The sequence below is a fragment of the Osmerus eperlanus genome, chromosome 20 (genome assembly GCF_963692335.1).
Source record: "Osmerus eperlanus chromosome 20, fOsmEpe2.1, whole genome shotgun sequence".
NCBI classification, from domain to species: domain Eukaryota; kingdom Metazoa; phylum Chordata; class Actinopteri; order Osmeriformes; family Osmeridae; genus Osmerus; species Osmerus eperlanus.
The window spans coordinates 13143023-13165808 of NC_085037.1; the positions used below are offsets into that span (position 1 = coordinate 13143023).

Sequence of the window (22786 nt, forward strand, 5' to 3'; positions counted from 1 at the left end):
AGAGAGGGGGGGGGTAGAGAGAGGGAGAGAAATGAGATCTCACTCACACCTGCCTTTTGTGATCCTAGCCCAAAGCACTCCCAGCATGTGTATGTGTACCTACACCACATTCCGTGGCAAAGCAGGAAACCTGGATCCTCTTTTTACTTCTTAACTGTTGTTTTAGCACATCACTGCCCAGGCCTGTGAAGTGCTATGGGAATAAAGGGCGCATTTTATTGTGTAATCTGGGGGAGGGGTGTGGCGTTAAAGCCAGATTAACCAGGAATTACTTAAAACGTTGTAGTCAAAAATGATGATTTTCCAGCCACGACGCAGAGCAGATCCTGTCATAAGGAAAGACAATGTGGGATGAGAACGTCTATCACAAAAGAGAAGTTTAATCTCCTTAAATAACACAAATAGTCGCAAACTGCAATAATAATAAAAAAGACAAAGTACTGGATTCCGGGTGCGTAAAATGCCCTCTTTTAAATCCATAAAACAGATTAAAATCAAACGCCTTTGCCTACCGACGCTACTGCCCGCACCACAATGGGCACTTTACTTTCAGTACCAAGACACAGCACACACGGTGAACCCCTGGTGCCCAACACCCGTACCCGACCGAACACACCGGACAACCGCTGCCACATCTCCACAGAGACGAGCCGTATCAAAAAAAAGCATGAGAGAAAATGTAGGCCTTTCTTCTTTTTAAACCTCTACGTTGTCCACGTCCTCAAAAAGAATGGATCTAATTAAATCACTGCACTCGTCATCATCGCCACAGTTTGCCAAGGTTTCTGCGAGAAGGCTGGAGATGCTGGACCACATGACCGCGCCAGGCCTTGCTGGGATGGGAGTCGGTATAGGGTTCCTCTGCTCTCATTGGTTAGTGGGCTGACTTTTGACTCGCGGACGAAGGAACCTCCTGCCGTATAAATAGGGCGGATTGGGCTTTATTATTCTAGCATCAAGGCAGCAGGTTTCTGCAAAGTTTGGAGTTACTCTTGTCACCATAACTGTATGCCTGCTTGAGGTGGTTGTAACAGGGGCTCAGCAGCACAAGGAGTCTGCATGTCGAGGTAGACATGCTCAGCTTTGTGGATACTCGGATTCTGTTGCTGCTCGCAGTAACTTCATACCTAGCATCATGTCAATGTAAGTTTGATTAACTGCTCTATTTTTTTGTGATTGACCGAGGATTTTTGGGTCCCGTTTTAAAGAGGGAAAGTTCGTGAAGATTTTGATGCAGCGTTTGTGCTTGGCTTGAGATTATTGGGAACTTAATTGGAGAACAAGCAGAGGACAGCTAAAAACGCTTCTAAAAGGCTTTCTTTTGGCTTTGCCGAATAAACCTGAACGGATTTTGTTCACTCGGAGGACCTTTCGTTATTTTCCGCGGATATCATTTAATAAGAAAGGCACTGATAAAAAAAAAAACGTTTCTAGGGCATTGTGAGAAACATTTAGCCTAAAGTAGGATCTCCTTTGCTGTCGATGACTAGGTATTAGCACAATGGAGCTATCAACGTTTAGATAAAAGTTGGAATCCAACTGTTCTGGGATGAAAAGTTTGGGGCGTTGTACAAATTGTTCCAGGCGTCCAGGGAATTAACCTTTATTATAGGGGATTGTTATGGCGCCTCCTGGCGGTTAACGACAGTGCCTGACCTGGCATCAACCTCTTTTTATTTATTTGTCTTTAAAGAAGCCCATAGATATGAGACACTGATACAGGTTGGTCTTTTTATACCGTTTTCAACATTTATAGTGATCAGTATTTTAGCAATATGGTCTATTTCTCATCCTTGGTTAGAGTTGAGGCCTTGGCTAGTGCCATGTAACTAAAAGTAATCATATGTAGCGTAGCGTTTGCATATCCAACAGTGATACTGTCAGCCAACATTACATTTTAGTGCCTTTGGTCTATCTTTGACCACTTTATATAAAATTATATATTTTTAAGCGACTATACTTTTCCGTGTCCAGGGGCGCCACCTTGTGGTCGAATGAGGTAACGACACATTGGTGCTCCATCTGAGGTGCGACCCCACCTCTGTTGGAAGGTCTGTATGCAGACCTCTGCCTGCCCTACTAGTCTTCCCCCTCGGGACAGACTAGGTACTGGAACAGACTTGCATCATTTGTAGCAGTTCCTGGTGCATGCTAAATTATATTCAATTTTATTATATTTCAATTGTATTCATGATACCACACCAGACAATCAAATCGTCAGACAAAATACGTTAAGATACAAATCACAGAGAGGGAATTATTTATAATTCAGACGTCCCTGCTCAACCACAGCAACACTTTCCTGATTTATGTCTACATACCCATCGTTTCGTATGATCTGCGTCTGCTGTTGAGTTTAACCCCAGAGGCTGGCTGTGTCCTGGGTGATAACGCAGAGGCATCGCAGCCCTCCAGCCCCGCGGAGGCCTGTCAGTACTGCTGACAAACACAGACACACATCACTGACAAGTTGTCAACAGGCATAACAGCAAATCATGTTTATTTAGTAATTTTTTTTACGATTGTTTGATTTGTGTTCCCCCACTGAGACTGCGTGTAAGCTTTAGCTTCTGTTAGAATGTGTGCTCTGATTGCAGAAGGTGCCTGGCGGCTGAAAGTGTGTGTGAGAGGATTGTTTACATGCTGCATACAGCAGTCATGGATGTCTGCTGTGTAAACAGATCTGAGGTTCATCTTCCTGTGGCACTCATGTAGATCGTTGTAGAGAATCATACAGTTGCCTGTAATCATGACTGTTTGCTTACATTGAAAAGGCTTTTTCTATATATTTTTAAATATAATTTCCATATATATATTGATAACTGTTGCTACAGTATCTGGTAAGGAATACATGGTAGATTATATTTAATGGTTAAAAGCTAATAATTTCCAATTAACTTTTTATGATATTTGCGTTGTAAATTTGTAAATATTTTTTTTTTAACCAAGTTTTCCATTTTTCTTCCCTCTCCCCTCCTCCCCTCATCCATCTCTTCACTTCAACTCCACAGACTCGGTCAGTACATCTGCATGGACTTATCCAACAAAATATTGAAATGATCCTTACCTCTTTTTCTTTGGTCCATATATCCTGACAAGATGCAGCCCGAAAAGACCGTGACAGTTTGAGCAATCTCATCGCCAGCAGAGCATTTCATCCCTTAGAACATTTTCTTTCTACCTCAGAATTCTAGTTATTTCTGCTCACTTCCTGTTCATCAATAGACGAGGGTTTCATTGGTCGAGCTAGTGCCCGTGAGAGGTAGCCCTCCCTGCCCGCTACAAAGGATCCTTTCACTCCTGTGAAACAGGAGTAGGGAGCAGTGGGCCCCAGCAGCTGGTCGGGGGTCAGTTTGGTGCCCTTCTGGCGATGGTGAAGAGGTGGACAAGGGGGGCAGCCTGGTTGATCCTGGATCTGCTGCTGAGGGAACCGTAAACACCTCAGACCTCTGGGAGCGTCGCTAATCTTTGATATGAAATCCTACACGTTTTAATGACGTTTCTTTATCAATTTGAGACCAAAGTTTGGTTTTTCAAAAAAAATCCAAAACAAGACTTGATATAATGCTTTTTTCATTTTTTCTTTTACCATTTTGATATGCTCTGCGGGATTTGAGATTGCAGCAGATTGCTCACCTGTGAATCCCCCTCAATGTAGTCAGTGCTGTAAGACAGGAAGTGACCTGTACCTGCCTGCTGAGTGGTTAACAGTAGTTTCCCCTCAGCTACAGTCCCCATGATCTCACAAGCTCTGTGCAGTCAGACCTGTCAGTCACTAGTCACATGGTTTGATACAAGCATGAGAATGCCTTGTGTTTCTACTGTATCCTTGTATACTGTAGCATCAGAACCGCATGTCCTGTCCTTTCAAACTATGAACTACTTAAGTGCTAATGGAAAGACTGAATAAATAAATCTTACATTTATTTATCTTATTTTCTGTTTAGGAAAGCCGCAAGGTGAGCAAAGCAACGTTCTTACGTGTTATTTTGCACTGAGAGTGTGAGAGACATATTTGAACTTGAGGATAGGTTACAAGGACCAGCCTGGGGACCTCTTAAAGGCCAGGTTATAACCCTAGTACAGGTTATAACCCTAGTACAGGTTATAACCCTAGTACAGGTAGCGCTCTAGTACATGTTGTAAATCTATATACCTTGTACATGTAGTAAACGTACGTACCAAGTACAGCAGTACAGTTATTTCCGTGAAACATGTACTCAACTTGTACTGGGTTTGACTTGCTACATCTGAGGGCCTATCCTGCCAGAGACCATACTACAACTACCTGGACTGAAGCTTCAGGTTTTAGTCACAGCCACTCAGTTCCATGAGAGAGTGGCATGGGAGTCAGGATGAGAGGCATGAGAGTCAGGATGAGAGGCTGCTCTGCATGTGAGGAGACTGAGAGCCTGTTTATCTGAGACTGTCAGCGTGGTGTTGAGGTCTGACTGGTGCTCTCCTCCACACAGGGACCCAGAGGAAACAAGGGACCTCAAGGTGACAGGGTGAGTCAACGTCTTTTTGTCACACAAACAGTAGGAGACGGTGTATTTGTGTCTAGTTTCTTACAGTGGCGGTTTACCTCTTTGTTTTGATGTTTACCTGTGTGTGTGTATTTTTATTTACCTGTGTGTGGATGTTTACCTGGTTGTTTAGGCATGTCTATTTACCTGTGCGTGTAGATGTTTCCTCCTGTGTGTGTGTATGTGTACCTGTGTGTGTGGATGTGTACCTGTGTGTGTGGATGTGTACCTGTGTGTATGGATGTCTCACGTTTTTGCGACCACCTGTGTACAAAGATGTGAACCGGTCATGTCAACGTGGATAGGCCACACCCCCTTGTGACACAAGTCGTGACACAGTTGCCCACATTCTCAGTGTTGATGACATCAGCAACAACGGATATTTGTATTAATAATAACTATTGTTTTAACTATCATGGATGTCTTGACTTTATTAGCATTTGATCAGACCAGTCTTTGGCCAAGGTGCCATTCCCAAGGTTGCATAGCCCGTCGCTAGCTGTAGCATACTGTGCACAGTATGATTGAAACACACTGATTGAAACAGTCCCGACTCTTCCCAGTCTCAGAGGAAGTATCCCAGCTGGGTTTCCTAATAGTGGTGTGTTCCTCTCGCAGGGTATTCAAGGCCCTGATGGTAAAGATGGCATCCCAGGCCTTCCCGGCCCCCCCGGCCCCCCTGGACCCCCTGGACTTGGAGGAGTAAGTCTGCCTGCCTGGTCAAAATGGCCGACGACACCCCTCTTTGTTATTGTGCTCTGTGACAGCACCAGAAACATGTCTGAACGTGGAGTCGAAGCTCTGAGTTTCTTCTCAAAATGACGATCATGTTCATTATTATGTGTTTGACACAGTTTGCTCAAGTGCTCTCACAGGGGAAGGGTCAGATTGGATTAGCCTTCTGATTTCTCCTCATGACCCCTATGACCTCAGCTATGACTTTGTAACCTGATGACCTTTGACCCTTTGTCCTTTTGACCTCTTTGACCCCATGACTCCATCTTGGTTCATTGGTGACTCCATAAGATACAAGCTTAGTCATGTATAAAAAAAAAACTTTTTAATTAAATGATTGAGGTTACAACGATTTCAAAGCAGAAATTTGTATTAGATGATTACCCAGCTATGAATCTTAACCAATCACAGTTTAAACTGTAAAACTCTAGTCTTAGTTTTTTTAAATGTTTGAATGTTGAATTTCGGAATTTGTTTGGATTTTGAGTTTGACTGTCACAACCGCCTTTTTTACAAGCACTAGATCCAAACCTCTTGGATCTGGTGATTAGTGTTAATCAATAGAGAATCAGTAAAGTTTTTCCTTACAAACCGACAGGATTTGAACCCTTCCCTGATGAGGATCTTAACTGGTTCTTCTTCTCTTCTGACAGAACTTTGCTGCTCAGTATGATGGTTCTAAAGCACCTGACCCTGGACCTGGGCCCTCTGTAAGACACACACACACACTTACACACGTAGACACACACATACAGACACATAGACACACACATACACACACATAAATGCACACATGCACACTTACGCAAATTGACACACACACATACACATGCAAACACACTTGCGCAGAGATATCTGTTTTGTTTGAAGATGGACACAGACGTGGTGATTATTTATAACTTGTTCTGTTTTATCTGTTCAGGGTCTGATGGGAGCTAGAGGTCCACCTGGACCACCTGGATCCCCTGTAAGTACACACACACACACACACATACAGATCCTTCTTGTTCGACTACATTTGGAGACCTGCCCCATTTCATTTTGCATCTATACCAATCCACACATCCGTTTGAACTCTAGCTATTAAGGGTTCAAGTTATCCAGTGAACATATTTCCCTTCGGACATGTGAAAGCTGATGTGTGGTTTTGACCCACAGGGACCTCAAGGATTCCAAGGACATGCTGGAGAGCCAGGAGAGCCGGGACAGACTGTAAGGACTCACAGGAGGACAATCCTGCTTCTCATTTGTATTTCTCACTTTTGTTTTTCATCAGTAGTGTGGAGACTAAGCTACCATCTACCCAGGTGACCTTAGAGACCTTAACTTGGCCCCTGTCTCTCTCTTTCTCCTTCTCCTCTCTCTGTCTGTTCTCTGTCCTCTTTCTCTACCTCTCTCCTTCTCTTCTCTTTCATTATCGCTCTCTCTTCCTCTCTGATTTTCTATCTCTCCTTCCTCTCTCTCTCCTACTCTTCTCTCTTTATCTCTCTCTCTCTCCTCCTCTCTCCTTTCTCCTCTCTCTCCCTCTTTTTCTCTCCTCCTCTCCTCCTCTCTCCTCCTCTCCTCCTCTACCTCTCTCCTCCTCTCCTCTCTCTTCTCTCCTTTCTCTCCTCCTCTCTCTCTCTGCTCTCTCTCTCCTCCTCTCTCCACAGGGTCCAGTCGGTGCTCGTGGCCCCCCAGGCCCCCTAGGCAAGGCTGGTGAGGATGTAAGTATACATTTTGCTTAGAAGTCTCCTGCAATTCATCTTGATATTCATCTTGTAAAAGTAAAAAATATAAATGAAAAGTACACCTAGAGAGTGTATACCCTAAACCATAAATGGGACTTAATAGATTTGTGATATATCTTTACAAATGTGTTGACTTCTTGTCCTTATTGACTTCCTGTCTGGATTGACTTCCTGTCCTGATTGACTTCCTGTCCTGATTGACTTCCTGTCCTGATTGACTTCCTAGTCTGATTGACTTCTTGACCTGATTGACTTCCTGTCCTGATTGACTTCCTGTCCTGATTGACTTCTTATTCTGATTGACTTCCTGTCCTGATTGACTTCCTGTCCTGGTTGATGCAGGGTAACAATGGCAGACCTGGCAAACCTGGAGATAGAGGCGTAGCAGGAGCTCAGGTAAGGACGATCAAACACACACACACCTACACGGATCTCTCACACACACACTTTCACCACCCCCTCCCCCTAGATGGGTGTGTGACCCTGTTCCTCTCCTTCCCAGGGTGCCCGTGGATTCCCCGGAACTCCTGGACTTCCTGGAATGAAGGGACACAGAGTGAGTGAACACCATCGCCTCTGGAACACTGGGCTGTGGCTTACTTTATATCTGTTTCTCCTGCTTTTCCGGATAATTGGCCTCGTCATACAGCTAACTGAACACTCCTGGAAGAGGAGGTGTAGGCCTAGCTATCAACTCCCGTAGGATTCCCTATGTTTGAGTTTGTGCTTCCTTCTTCCTGGGAAATTTATGGTCAATCAGGAAGTGTATGCTGATTCGACAGCCTCTGCCCTGCATCTATAGACTTGGCAGAGTTTGATTGGCCAGAGAACAATGGAGATGCGATTTGATTGGCCAGAGCATGAAGGAGATGGTTCCTCTTCCGGCTGCAATTCACATCGGCAGCTAGCTTGTCAGCCATCTTTCAACTTCCAAGTCCCGGTTGCCCAAGAGGAGAACACTCACTTGTTTCTCACGTGTGTTTCAGGGATACAACGGTCTGGACGGACGCAAAGGAGAGTCTGGTGCCGCTGGCGCCAAGGTAACGCTTCAACCAGGTCACACACATCCTACCTCTCTGTCACAACCTTCACAAGCACCTGAGCCACATCTATCAAAACATCTCTGGGGATGATACTCCAGTCAACACAGGTTCATAAGAGGACAAGATGTGAAGTTATTGTTATACACACATGCTCTGTAGCTACCCATCCACAGTGGTATCAGACATCAGCGATCCATATGGGAAGTTGACCTCAGTTGACCTCAGTTGACCTTGGAGCCTGATGTGACCTCTCTCTCTCCTGCTTCCCCCAGGGTGAGACCGGTGCCCATGGAAACGGTGGAACCCCTGGACAGGCTGTGAGTTTGATTATGAAATGGCTTTATGAATTATTGTACAAGCAACTGTGGATACAATGTAAATGTTCACAATATTCACTTTGATTTGTGTGAGCCCTGTGATACATTTATATTTAACTATGTATGTTCCTCCCTCTCTTCCACCCTCCCTCCTCCTCTCCCCTCCTCTCCCCCCTCCCTCCTCCTCTCCACTCCTCTCCCCTCCTCCTCTCCACTCTTCTCCCCTCCTCTCCCTCCCTGCAGGGGTCTCGTGGTATGCCCGGTGAGAGAGGCCGTGCCGGCCCTGCTGGCCCCGCTGGTGCACGTGGTGCTGACGGCAACACCGGACCCTCCGGACCTGCTGTGAGTTCTGACCCCCCCCAGACCCGCCCATCACCACCTAGCTGACCCGCCCATCACCACCTAGCTGACCCGCCCCAGACCCGCCCATCACCACCTAGCTGACCCGCCCATCACCACCTAGCTGACCCGCCCCAGACCCGCCCATCACCACCTAGCTGGTGACCCCACCCTGCGACCTGTCTTGACTTTGCCCTTTGACCCCAATGTTGACCTGGTGTGCTTCCTGCTTCCTGTTTCCTGTTCCCAGGGTCCTCTTGGAGCTGCAGGACCCCCTGGATTCCCTGGCGCCCCAGGTCCTAAGGTCAGTAGGGTTCACAACCCTGAAGTATATTCTTTAACACTTTTAATGTTTTTTTTTTAAACATATATAAACCTTTTCTGTGTTGTCTGACAGGGAGAACTCGGCCCTGCTGGTTCTTCGGGTCCATCTGGGCCCCAGGGAGGAAGAGGAGAGCCCGGTGTCAACGGAGTCGCTGGCCCAGTCGGACCCCCTGTGAGTGGTTCAGTCCTTCTCCTAACACCCGACTCCAGAATCCTAACTCCCTCTCTCTCTCTCTCTCTCTCTCTCTCTCTCTCTCTCTCTGCTGCTCACCTCAGCCTGACCAGTCTCTTCTCCTCCTCTCTAGGGTAACCCTGGCAACAACGGTTTGAACGGAGCCAAGGGAGCTGCTGTAAGTACACCTGCCACAGGAAGTGGTCATTGATAGGTCAGAAGTCACTTCTGGTTCTAGACAGGAAGTGCACTGAGTGACAACTTAGCATGAGTGTTGGAATAACTGATGCACTGAGCACAACGTCAACACAAATAACTGCAGTCTTTTTGACTCTGGATTCTATCATCTTCAATAAGGAATGTAGGATTGCATCTGCTTGAACGTCCAGTTCACCTGTGGGTGTGTGTGTTCCTCACCTGTGGGTGTGTGTGTTCCTCACCTGTGGGTGTGTGTGTTCCTCACCTGTGGGTGTGTGTGTTCCTCACCTGTGGGTGTGTGTGTTCCTCACCTGTGGGTGTGTGTGTTCCTCACCTGTGGGTGTGTGTGTTCCTCACCTGTGGGTGTGTGTGTTCCTCACCTGTGGGTGTGTGTGTTCCTCACCTGTGGGTGTGTGTGTTCCAGGGTCTCCCCGGTGTCGCTGGAGTTCCTGGTTTCCCAGGACCAAGAGGAGGACCCGGACCCCAGGGGCCTCAAGGCCCCTCAGGAGCCAGAGGCCTGGGAGTGAGTACACACACACAACACACTGACATCACACACAACACACTGACATCACACACAACACACTCTGACATCACACACAACACACTCTGACATCACACACAACACTCTGACATCACACACAACACACACTCTTACCTTATACACACACTTACCTTACACACACTCTGACTTTACACACACACATACTTACCTTACACACACTCTGACTTTACACACACACATACTTACCTTACACACACTCTGACTTTACACACACACATACTTACCTTACACACACTCTGACTTTACACACACACATACTTACCTTACACACACTCTGACTTTACACACACACATACTTACCTTACATGCAACACACACCGACCTCATAGACCACACAGACTGTACTGTGACTGGAGCTGGTGATGTTCCACACACCTGCTCCACACAGACTGTACTGTGACTGGAGCTGATGATGTTCCACACACCTGCTCCACACAGACTGTACTGTGACTGGAGCTGGTGATGTTCCACACACCTGCTCCACACAGACTGTACTGTGACTGGAGCTGGTGATGTTCCACACACCTGCTCCACACAGACTGTACTGTGACTGGAGCTGATGATGTTCCACACACCTGCTCCACACAGACTGTACTGTGACTGGAGCTGGTGATGTTCCACACACCTGCTCCACACAGACTGTACTGTGACTGGAGCTGGTGATGTTCCACACACCTGCTCCACACAGAGTTTCCTCACAGCTGGAGGCCGGGCAGAAGCGCTGATGTGTGTGTCTGACCTTGCAGGGTGATCCTGGACCTGCTGGAGTGAAGGGAGATGGCGGTGTCAAGGGAGAGCCAGTGAGTATCCTCACTGCTGGGTGTAGCTTAGTGGTCAGAGCATTTCACTGCAGTGTGAGAGGTTGTGGGTTCAAATCCCCTCCTGCATTTTTGCTTTTGATAAATGTTTTTATATGTTAGTGTCATCGTTATTATTGTTATTGCAGTATTCCTGTGGTTGTTAACCTCTATGTTCTCCTCCAGGGTCACTCTGGACCCCAGGGGGCCCCTGGTCCAGCAGGGGAAGAGGGGAAGAGAGGACCCACCGGAGAGCTGGGAGCCACTGGCCCCGCCGGCCTCCGTGGAGCCAGGGTGAGTCCCTCTGTAGTCCCTACCGGTTACTGGGAGCTAAGTGAGGGGTAGGGACTGTCCCAGTCTGCCTAGCATCAGCGTGACTCCTGTGTGTGTGTTCCTGTCCCACAGGGTGCTTCTGGAACCAGAGGTCTGCCTGGACTCGAGGGAAGATCCGGCCCCATCGTAAGTTTGTTTAACCCTGAATTTGTTATTTTAAGGTACATCTCATCCCTCCTTACTCAGAGATAAAGAGGATGTCCCTCTGTAGATAGGGAGCAAATAATAATGAATCTTACTACCTCCTCCTCTTCCTCCTCCCTCCTCCCTCTTCTTCCTCCACCTCCTCTTCCTCCACCTCCTCCACCTCCTCCCTCCTCCCTCTTCCTCCTCCCTCCTCCCTCTTCTTCCTCCACCTCCTCTTCCTCCACCTCCTCCTCAGGGCATGCCTGGTAACCGTGGTGCCACTGGTCCATCTGGAGCCCGCGGTCCCCCTGGTGATGCAGGACGTGCTGGCGAGCCTGGTCTTACTGGAGCCAGAGTGAGTCTCTCTCACACACACACACACACACAGCCTGGTCTTACTGGAGCCAGAGTGAGTCTCTCTCACACACACACACACACACAGCCTGGTCTTACTGGAGCCAGAGTGAGTCTCTCTCACACACACACACACACACACACAGCCTGGTCTTACTGGAGCCAGAGTGAGTCTCTCTCACACACACACACACACACAGCCTGGTCTTACTGGAGCCAGAGTGAGTCTCTCTCACACACACACACACACACAGCCTGGTCTTACTGGAGCCAGAGTGAGTCTCTCTCACACACACACACACACACAGCCTGGTCTTACTGGAGCCAGAGTGAGTCTCTCTCACACACACACACACACACAGCCTGGTCTTACTGGAGCCAGAGTGAGTCTCTCTCACACACACACACACACACAGCCTGGTCTTACTGGAGCCAGAGTGAGTCTCTCTCACACACACACACACACACACACACACATTTTACATTTACATGTATTCATTTAGCAGACGCTTTTATCCAAAGCGACTTCCAAGAGAGAGCTTTACAAAGTGCATAGGTCACTGATCATAACAACGAGATAGCCACAAAACATTGCGAGTAGCCAAAACATGGAGCACACATTGTGAACAACCAAAATAAGTGCCAAAGGGAAGAACCATAAGAGCATGTAGTTAAACAAGTTACAATTAAACAACATGAACTTCTATAAGTGCAAGTGTACCTGTGGAAAAAAGCAAGCAACAATAATAAAAACAATATATCACAGCGAGTACAAAAATTTAAGTCAGTTACCACTAACCACAAGAGCAACAAGTCTCTAAGCAAGAGTCATTGTGATCCTTGAGGAAACTAACATCAGGTCAAGCGAACCATTCCTAAGTACCGTTGTACTCCCGGAACAAGTGCGTCTTGAGCCTTTTCTTGAAGGTGGAGAGACAGTCAGTGTCTCTGATGGAGGTGGGGAGTTGATTCCACCACTGGGGGGCCAGACAGGAGAATGTGTGAGAATGTGTGAGAGAGCTTGAGCGACCTGTGTTCTGCATCTCCAGGGTCTCCCAGGAAGTTCTGGAAGCTCTGGTCCCCCTGGAAAGGAAGGCCCCTCTGTGAGTATACTGTACTCTACTGCCCTTTACTGTACTCTACTGCCCTTTACTGTACTCTACTGCCCTTTACTGTACTCTACTGCCCTTTACTGTACTCTACTGCCTTCTACTGTACTCTACTGCCCTTTACTGTACTCTACTGCCCTTTACTGTACTCTACTGCCCTTTACTGTACTCTACTGCCCTCTACTGTACTCTACTGCCCTTTACTGTACTCTACTGCCCTTTACTCTACTGCCCTCTACTGTACTGTACTGCCCTTTACTGTACTCTACTGCCCTTTACTGTACTCTACTGCCCTTTACTGTACTCTACTGCCCTTTACTGTACTCTACTGCCCTTTACTCTACTGCCCTCTACTGTACTGTACTCTACTGCCCTCTACTCTACTGCCCTCTACTCTACTATACTGTCCTTCTCTGTACTCTACTGCCCTTTACTGTACTCTACTGCCCTTTACTGTACTCTACTGCCCTTTACTGTACTCTACTGCCCTTTACTGTACTCTACTGCCCTTTACTCTACTGCCCTCTACTGTACTCTACTCTCCTGCCCTCTACTCTACTGCCCTCTACTCTACTAAACTGCCCTCCTCTGTATTCTACTGCCCTCTACTCTACTGCCCTCTACTCTACTGCCCTCTACTCTAATAAACTGCCCTCCTCTGTACTCTACTGTATTCTACTGCCCTGTACTCTACTGCCCTCTACTGTCTTGTCTGACCTCCTGTGGTGTTGTCCTGTCCCAGGGTGCTGGAGGTCAGGATGGTCGTACCGGCCCCCCTGGTCCCACTGGACCCCGAGGCCAGCCCGGTAACATCGGCTTCCCCGGCCCCAAAGGACCCGCTGTGAGTGGAACGATCAATCTGGATCAGACGTCATCCCTCTGGGGGAACCCATCTGGGATGTCCCTAATCTGAGAGGATGTCTGTCGTTCGTTAGAATGAATGTTGTTAATCTAACCATCAGTTTAATTCTAGTGTCCCACACTGCTATCAGTGTAGGTCAGAAAAAGAAACACTTGCTGATCTGACGAATCTCTCTCTCTCTGTCTGTCTCTCTCTCTCTCTTCCTCTCTCTCTCTCTCTTCCTCTCTCTCTCTCTCTTCCTCTCTCTCTTCCTCTCTCTCTCTCTCTCTCTCTCTCTCTCTCAGGGTGAGAATGGTAAAGGAGGAGAGAAAGGACCAGGAGGTCCCACCGGTCTCAGAGTAAGTTTCACCTCTACAGACATAGAATAATCATAATATCTTACCCCAGAACTCTACAGACATAGAATAATCATAATATCTTACTCCAGAACTCTACAGACGTAGAATAATCCCAATCCCTCACGCTAGAACTACACAGACGTAGAATAATCCTAATCCCTCACCCCAGAACTCCCTAGGGATGAAAACCTCTCACCATCCATCTCTGTTCTCTCTGTTCAGGGTGCCCCCGGTCCCGATGGCAACAACGGCCCCGGCGGCCCAGTCGGACAAGTCGTAAGTACCCCAAGAACCAGCCCACAGGAGGCTCCCGGTGCGATGGCTCGTGTTAGCGAACTGCTACAACCGCAGCAGGAGCCTACCTCTCCTAGGACTTCCTGGTTGTGATGGAACGTATATGTGTTGACCCCTGACCTCTTCTCTGTCGCCAGGGTAACGCAGGAGAGAAGGGAGAGCAAGGACCCGCTGGAGCTCCTGGTCTCCAGGTTGGTCTCGTCTCCGTAACACTACGTCACACTTCTCCCTCCTGTGGAAAGTCTGTTTACGAGTTGCCAGTGTTGTAGAGTGGTACCTGGTCAGGTGCAGTAGTAGCAGTATGTGATAAGGGTGAAAGGTACCCTTTCAAGTAGGACTGGGATTAACTATGTTCAGGTTCTCTTGGATTAACCATGTTCAGGATAAATGGGATTAAGCATGTTCAGGGTCTCTTGTATTAACCATGTTCAGGGTCTCTTGGATTAACCATGTTCAGGATAAATGGGATTAAGCATGTTCAGGGTCTCTTGTATTAACCATGTTCAGGGTCTCTTGGATTAACCATGTTCAGGATAAATGGGATTAAGCATGTTCAGGGTCTCTTGTATTAACCATGTTCAGGGTCTCTTGGATTAACCATGTTCAGGATTAGTGGGATTAACCATGTTCTGTGCTCAGGGTCTGCCTGGCCCCGTTGGTGCTGTTGGAGAGGGAGGCAAGCCTGGAGACAGAGTAAGTCACACACACAAACACACTCACACTCTGACTCACACACACTTAACACACATTTTTTAATTTGGTCAACTATAAACAAATCTTGTTTTGTTTGTAGGGTATCCCTGGAGACCAGGGACTCCCAGGGCCTGCTGGTGGCAAGGTGAGTCCACCTGTCTTCTCTCACACCTGTCCAACTCTACACCACACACACACACACTCACGGGTGGTTACTGACTGTGTGTGTGTTTCAGGGAGAGCGTGGTAACCCAGGACCTGCAGGCTCTGCTGGACCCCAGGGAGCCATCGGTGCTCGTGGACCTGCTGGAACCCCAGGGCCTGATGGTGGCAAGGTAGCTCACCAGCACTCACCTGTCGGAGATAAACACCCTAAAGCTGACAGGTGTACCACTGGAGCATAGATACAGGTGTACCATACAATAAACAATGTCCGACAGATACAGTAGGAACTAAATCACATCCTGTTGTCTGTAAAGGAGTTTAGAATAGAACGTTCATCTTAAAGATGTTTGTGGCAGTAGGAACCTTTGTGGGTGGAACCATTCTTGTGGTCTTTGTTTTAGGGAGAGCCTGGTTCTGCTGGACCGGCCGGTGCCCAGGGTCACCAGGGGGCTGGTGGGATGCCTGGAGAGCGTGGTGCTGGTGGCACTGCTGGACCCAAGGGAGAGAAGGTAGGTGCCCCAAAATGTGCCACCTGTTTCATCCCTTCTCCCTCTCATCCCTCTCCTCTCATCCCTCCCTTCCCTTCCTCCTTTCCTTCTCCCTCCCCCCCCTCCTTCCTCCCCCCTCCCTTGTTTGTTGATTTATTTAAAAAGACACATTTGGCTGACACATTTTACAGCAGCTCAAATTATTCTCTGTTTGACCTTGTTTCCTGTCTCCCTAACACAGGGAGAGGGAGGACACCGTGGACTGGAAGGAAACTTGGGAAGAGATGGCGCCCGTGTAAGTCCCTCTCCTCAAGTTGTTTACCAGTAAACATCAACAAGTTACTAGTAAATAGGTTACTAGTCAATATCATCACGCAACTAGTCAACAAGTTACTAGTAAACATCAGTAAACATGTAACTAGAAAACAAGTAACTCCTAAATATCGGTAAACATGTAACTAGTAAACAAGTAACTCATAAACATCAGTAAACACCCTATAGTTATCCTGGTGTCCTGCCGGCACGAGAGTGTGAGCATGTCACTTCCTGTCTCGTTCAGGGTGCCCCCGGACCCAGTGGCCCCCCAGGACCTGCCGGAGCTAACGGCGACAAGGTAAACACACCCCCCCACATCACTACGGCAACCCCAAGAAAAAAAGAGTATATTATACTCAAAGCATAATTCAGTATTACACTCTTCTGACGCGTCTGCTTGTGTTGTTGTGGTTCAGGGTGAGACCGGATCCTTCGGACCAGCTGGTCCTGCTGGACTCCGTGGCCCACCTGTAAGTCTGCACCCCCGTATTTACTGTTTAGGAAACATACCAACCTTATCACAGCCTGGTCACACTGACATCTGAACCATGTTCTGCTCTGAGAGCTGCCTGTTTTCTGCTAGAGGTTCACAGCAGAGATGGTCCAGGAGATGTGTGTTTGAGGGCTGACCCGTGTGTTTGACCTTGCAGGGAGAGAGAGGAGAGGGCGGCCCTGCTGGCCCTCCAGGATTCGCCGGACCCCCTGTAAGAGCTCCGTCACACACACACCTTCTCACAGAGTTACACACACTGAAACACACTCATCTCATCCGCCACTCATTCATTTGTTTGCGGTCGCAGGACCACACACACACACACGCTCATATCAAACATTTGATACACAAACACACATACTTATGTCAACCACCATTTACACACACACTTGTCAACCACCATTTCATACACAAACACACAGTCACCATAGCGACCACTGACATGTGACTCTCTCTCCAGGGTGCTGGTGGTCAAGCTGGACCCAAGGGAGAGCGAGGCCCCGCTGGAGGAAAGGGAGACCTTGGCCTGGCAGGACCTTCAGGGCCCGCCGGACAGTCTGGACCCCCTGTACGTCTCCCACACACCCTCTACACACACACACACCCTCTGCACACACACACCTTGTACACACACACACATCCTCTAACACCCTCTAACTGCTGTTTCCTGACTGTGTGCGTAGGGTGCTGCAGGTCCTGCTGGACCCCCTGGTGCTCGTGGTGACGGTGGACCTAACGTAAGTACACACACAAACACACACACCGTCGTGGTTGTGGGGTTGTGTCTCCGGGGTAACCTGTGTGTGTGTGTGTTCCCTCTCAGGGTCTGACTGGTTTCCCTGGTGCTGCTGGCAGAGTTGGAACTCCCGGCCCTGCTGTGAGTACTCCCACACATTAAACACACCAACACACACACACTTAAACAATCACACACACATTTAAACACACTCCCCACAAACCCTCTCTCTTCCTGGTTTCGACAATAACGACAAGCCCCCCCTCTCCTGCAGGGTATTGTTGGACCCCCAGGCCCTCTTGGCCCCAGTGGAAAGGACGGCCCTCGGGGCCCCCGTGGAGACGCCGGACCCGGAGGAGCCCAGGGAGAGCAGGGCATGGTTGGGCCCGCCGGCCTGGCTGGAGACAAGGGACCTCCTGGAGAGAGCGGACCCCCTGTGAGTGGCCCCTCGCCCGCACCCTCGTCCAGCCTCACTCTGGAGTCTGAGGGTCATTAACGACGTTGATACAATCTCAGCTAACTCGCAAAGAAGATGATTGTCGAATCGGAGTTAGACGTGACACCTGTCTGTGTGTGTGTGCAGGGTTCTCCAGGTTCCCCAGGACCCTCTGGTCAGCTTGGTTCTCAGGGATTCAGTGGTCTTCCAGGTTCCAGAGGAGACCGTGGTCTTCCAGGCGGAGCTGGTGGAGTTGTGAGTAAACCTGTTCTGTCTCAAACACCCTCGTCGTGTCCTCACTTCACAGCTGAAATAACAGCGACTGACAAAGGCATTTTCTTCAGCTAGTTGCTAAATCGCATCGGATATCACTGCGCAGGCGTACAACTTAACAGCATAAGGCATATCCCTACACCAGGCCATCAGTAGAAGCTAAAACAAAACAGTTCCCACAGTGAATGTATAATATCACATCTCCTCACACACATCAGGACTCTAAACTAGATCTAAACTAGATTCAAAATGGCCACCCTGGCAGGTACAGGGTTTAAAGAAGTGTGTCTGACGGAGTGTGTGTTTCCCTGGCCCTGTGCTTCTCCGCGTCTCTCAGGGTGAGCCTGGTAGAGTTGGACCATCCGGAGCCCCCGGCCCTCGCGGCCCCGCAGGCAACATCGGTATGCCCGGCATGACCGGAGGACAGGGAGAGGCTGGCCGTGAGGTAAGGAGCCACGCCCAACCTTTCAACCCTACACACCTCAGCTTTGCCACGCCGTGACAACTTACACGGTCGCCATAACAACTGACGTGGTCGTGTGACTCTCTACAGGGTAGCCCTGGCAACGATGGTCCTCCTGGACGACCTGGTGCAGCTGGATTCAAGGTGACACGACACACACACACACACACACTGGATCTGGACCTGAAGTCCTCTGAACCTGAGCTGTAACCTTTGACCTGTGTGTTAGGGTGACCGTGGTGAGCCTGGATCTCCAGGAGCGATGGGATTGGCTGGAGCCCCAGGACCCGCAGGGCCCGCCGGAGCTGTCGGCCGCCCTGGAAGCCGAGGAGAGTCTGTACGTCTGTCTACTCACTCATCCTCCACTCTCTCTCTCTCACTCACTCACTCATCCTCCACTCTCTCTCACTCACTCACTCATCCTCCACTCTCTCACTCACTCACTCATCCTCCACTCTCTCACTCATTGATTCATTAAAATATATTTGTTTACTTTTTAGTATTAACAATGTAACATATGCTTCACAGAGGGCTTCATCCATTCACTCCATCCTCCACTCACTCACTCACTGACCAGTCACTCATTGATTCATTCAGTGATTCATTCATCCATTCTGCTCCGTCCAGGGTTCCGTTGGTGCTTCTGGTGCTGTTGGACCTGCCGGAGCTAGGGGTGTCCCTGTAAGCAGACCGTTGGACACACTAGTCAACTCATCTGATAGCATGCTACATTTATCTTATTTATCATATCTTATTTATGAACGTCAGTGCTATTTCAGTTGACCAAAATTGTGTGTGTGTGTGTTTGTCAGGGCCCTGCTGGGCCCCGTGGTGAGAAGGGAGTCGCCGGAGAGAAGGGAGACCGAGGCATGAAGGGCCTGAGAGGACATGGAGGTCTGCAGGGCATACCTGGACCCAACGTACGTGATAGAACACACCCAGTGTACACACACTCACTCCGTCTAAACACACGCACACACACTCCTCAAACCCTGTCTACACACACACACTCCTAGATCCCACCTGGTCCTGGTGTGTGTGCAGGCTTCAGTAATCATGTCTCTCTCTCTCTCTCTCTCTCTCTCTCTCAGGGTCCTTCTGGTGATTCTGGTTCTGCTGGTTCCGCCGGACCTGCTGGACCTAGAGTAAGTAAACTACATTTCCCACAATGCACCACTAATCTTATTGCACCTCTTCTCACAGAGGCATATGGAAATATGCCCACGAGTCTTTGACATACCGTAGTTTTATCAACAGTTGCCGTTATCACTCTCCATTTACTCCACTGCAGGCCTTGTGTTTAACAGTGTTTTCTTGGCCTCTTCTCTCTTGTCCTCTCCTCTCTTCTGTCCTCCCCTCTCCTCCTCCCCTCCACCCCCCACCTCCTGCCCTCCCCTCCCACGTGCAGGGCCCTGCTGGACCCCACGGCCCAGCTGGTAAGGACGGCAGAGCTGGATCCCATGGTGCTATCGGACCCGCCGGTAACCGTGGACCCCCTGGACACCTCGGACCTGCTGTGAGTGCTCCTCCCCTCCCCTCACACACCTGCTGACTCTCAGGCAGTCAGCAAGCCTGTCAGGAGTAGAAAGAAAAAAAAGTACCAACAGTAAACGCATGATACCATATTTCCTCATTCACAACAGCACAAAATCAAATGTAGTCAGTAAGGCAAGCGCCAGACTGGTTAAAGCTACACAGGTAGCTGTTCTTAGCTAACACCTCCCCTCCCTCCAGGGTCCTCCTGGCTCCCCTGGTCTTCCCGGCCCCCCCGGCCCCGCCGGCGGTGGATACGACGTCTCCGGAGGCTACGATGAGTACAGGGCCGACCAGCCCGCCCTCAGAGCCAAGGACTACGAGGTGGACGCCACCATCAAGTCCCTGAACTCCCAGATCGAGAACCTGCTCTCCCCCGAGGGCTCCAGGAAGAACCCAGCCCGCACCTGCAGAGACATCCGCCTCGGTCACCCCGAATGGACCAGCGGTGAGTGGGCAGCCGGACACTCAGATAGCTTAGCTACCTTTTCAGTGTGTGAGAGGGAATAGGAAAGGTTGATCGTTTGTCGATTTGCTGATGAAGAACTTTCTTCCTGACGCAAAGTAACCTCTATCTCTCTCTCTGACCTGTCTCTCTCCCTGACGCAAGCGAACCTCTCTCTCTGACCTGTCTCTCTCCCTGACGCAAGCGAACCTCTCTCTCTGACCTGTCTCTCTCCCTGACGCAAGCGAACCTCTCTCTCTGACCTGTCTCTCTCCCTGACGCAAGCAAACCTCTATCCCTCTGACCTGTCTCTCTTCCTGACACAAACTAACGTCTGTCTCTCCCTCCCTGCAGGCTACTACTGGATCGACCCCAACCAGGGCTGCATCATGGATGCCATCAAGGTCTTCTGTGACTTCTCCTCTGGCCAGACCTGCATCTACGCCCACCCCGAGAGCATCGCCCGCAAGAACTGGCACAGGAGCTCCCAGGACAAGAAGCACGTCTGGTTCGGAGAGACCATCAATGGCGGTACTGAGGTGAGCGGACATGAGAGACCTCTCGCCATAATCTCGCTAATTGACAGACTGGGTTGACTAGCTTGTTAGACATCATAGCCTTTCTCTATGTCTGGGAGGTTCTTGTTTAGAGAACAAGAACAATGTCAATATATTTCAGTGTGTAGGACTAGACATGATCTCCCTTGTTAGGATGCTTGACCCAAGTCTTTATGATTACTTTAAGGTTTAAGGTAGACCCATTCAAATATATTCAAATGTTTTACTGTTACTTTAATTCCAAAAGGGGACATAATGACAAAAGCCTTACCTAGTATTTTTACAGTACCATAGTATCGTAGTACACATCCTCTGTCACAGTACAGTCACAGTTTGAACTCTAAAACAAACAATTTGGTCTGACTTCCAGTTCGCGTACAACGACGAGACCCTGAGCCCACAGAGCATGGCCACCCAGCTGGCTTTCATGCGCCTGCTGGCTAACCAGGCTAGCCAGAACGTCACCTACCACTGCAAGAACAGCGTGGCGTACATGGACGCAGAGAGCGGTAATCTGAAGAAGGCCGTGCTGCTGCAAGGGTCAAACGACGTGGAGCTGAGAGCCGAGGGAAACAGCCGCTTCACCTTCAACGTGCTGGAGGATGGTTGCACTGTAAGTACTAGCTAAGCTACGACATGGCTTAACCCTTGTGTTATCTTCGGGTCATTCTGACCCATCAGTCATTGTGACCCACCGTCGTATTGCGACAAATTTACCTCATACAAAAACAAAGTGAAGCATTTTCTTTTAACTGTCGGGCTGTCTCAGACCCCCCACATTGGAATGGTTAAAAGAAAATTATTTTTATTTGTTTTTGTATTGGGTAAAATTGGGTAAACACAACAATGGTTCGTTATGAACCTTTGGGTCATGTGACCCGAAGGCAGCACAAGGGTTAAGTAAACTAGCCTAGTTTAACGGATTCCAAAGTGTTAAGAAGTCAAACTAGCTAGCTAGCTAACGTGTCCTTGTTCGTTTCGTTTCTGTCTCTCGTTGCCGTCTCTTACAATTTGACGTTACTTTCTAATTAATTTAGCAGACGGATTTATCTAAAGTGACAAACAAATGTGCATGTATTGAAAGTACAGCAGAAAAGTATGCTACGTTTTTATTTGTCTCGTTGAGGTGGAATTGCTGAAATTAAGGCTGTATGCAGTACTAACGTTACTAGACAGGATGTCTGTGATGACAATACATCCTTATGGAGCATAGTGCAGGATAACATGGGATTTAGGGCAGGGCTTAAAAACATTTTGCTCAGGATACAAACAGCAAGTTAGGTTTGTTCTCAGGGAGCTGCCAAACCTTAGTGATCTGCATTTTCTGAAACTGTGCTTCCTCCTTCTGTGTCTCTCACCTCCGCAGAAACACACCGGCCAGTGGAGCAAGACAGTCATCGAATACAGAACAAATAAACCATCTCGTCTGCCCATCCTCGACATTGCTCCTTTGGACATTGGTGGAGCTGAACAGGAGTTTGGTTTGGACATTGGCCCAGTCTGTTTCAAATAAATAGACTCATGATAAATTAAAAAAAAAGAGAGAAAGAAAGAAAAAGCGACAAAAATCTCTGCCCTTCTTTCTGTGTTTGTTTGTTTTTTTTTTTATACCGATTGCCGATTTCTCTCTGCGCATCCACTTGCTTAAACTGGCCCCCCTATTGGAGTGGACTAAAGGACTGGATGGAGCGTTGTGCAATGCAAATTAATACAGCAGCCCTAACAGACGCGGGAAACACCTTGTGGGACATGTCATCATTTTGTAAAAAATAAAAAGAAGTGTAATAAAAACGCTGAAAGTATGCATCATTTTGTGGTCTTTGTATATCTTCCAAAGAGGAGGTTTAAAACCACAACTTTCCAAAATCAAATGGTTTAAACTACCTCATGCCTGTACTTAAGGAAATAATATTGAAAAACCAGATCCACAACCTAGATGTTATGAGTTGTAAGGCTTCAAGCTTTGTCATGTATGAAAGGTGCTCACTTACTTGAAGCAGAGATCTATGGTGCTAACATGCCGCTGT

At 48.5% G+C, this 22786-nt stretch overlaps 1 protein-coding gene across 2 annotated transcripts; it reads left to right on the forward strand.

The window, feature by feature from the left end:
- Positions 1 to 946: 946 nt before the first annotated feature.
- Positions 947 to 22561, forward strand: col1a2 (collagen, type I, alpha 2). 2 transcript variants are annotated; one of them, XM_062486703.1, is made up of 50 exons: positions 947 to 1147; positions 4361 to 4370; positions 4473 to 4508; positions 5145 to 5228; positions 5915 to 5971; positions 6184 to 6228; positions 6420 to 6473; positions 6914 to 6967; positions 7334 to 7387; positions 7494 to 7547; positions 7978 to 8031; positions 8307 to 8351; positions 8595 to 8693; positions 8941 to 8994; positions 9088 to 9186; positions 9320 to 9364; positions 9809 to 9907; positions 10696 to 10749; positions 10933 to 11040; positions 11152 to 11205; positions 11462 to 11560; positions 12609 to 12662; positions 13411 to 13509; positions 13815 to 13868; positions 14091 to 14144; positions 14300 to 14353; positions 14802 to 14855; positions 14956 to 15000; positions 15092 to 15190; positions 15422 to 15529; positions 15750 to 15803; positions 16068 to 16121; positions 16240 to 16293; positions 16474 to 16527; positions 16777 to 16884; positions 17000 to 17053; positions 17140 to 17193; positions 17327 to 17488; positions 17636 to 17743; positions 18099 to 18206; positions 18315 to 18368; positions 18454 to 18561; positions 18852 to 18905; positions 19037 to 19144; positions 19316 to 19369; positions 19633 to 19740; positions 19959 to 20205; positions 20557 to 20741; positions 21130 to 21372; positions 22126 to 22561. In XM_062486703.1, exons 1-50 carry the CDS (start codon positions 1074 to 1076, stop codon positions 22270 to 22272), a joined length of 4071 nt encoding a protein of 1356 aa, XP_062342687.1. In that variant the 5' UTR covers positions 947 to 1073; the 3' UTR covers positions 22273 to 22561. The 2 variants fall into 2 exon arrangements, with proteins under 2 accessions (XP_062342687.1, XP_062342686.1); XM_062486702.1 differs by lacking the exon at positions 947 to 1147 and having other exon boundaries at positions 4360 to 4508; positions 15092 to 15182; positions 15489 to 15529.
- Positions 22562 to 22786: the final 225 nt, after the last annotated feature.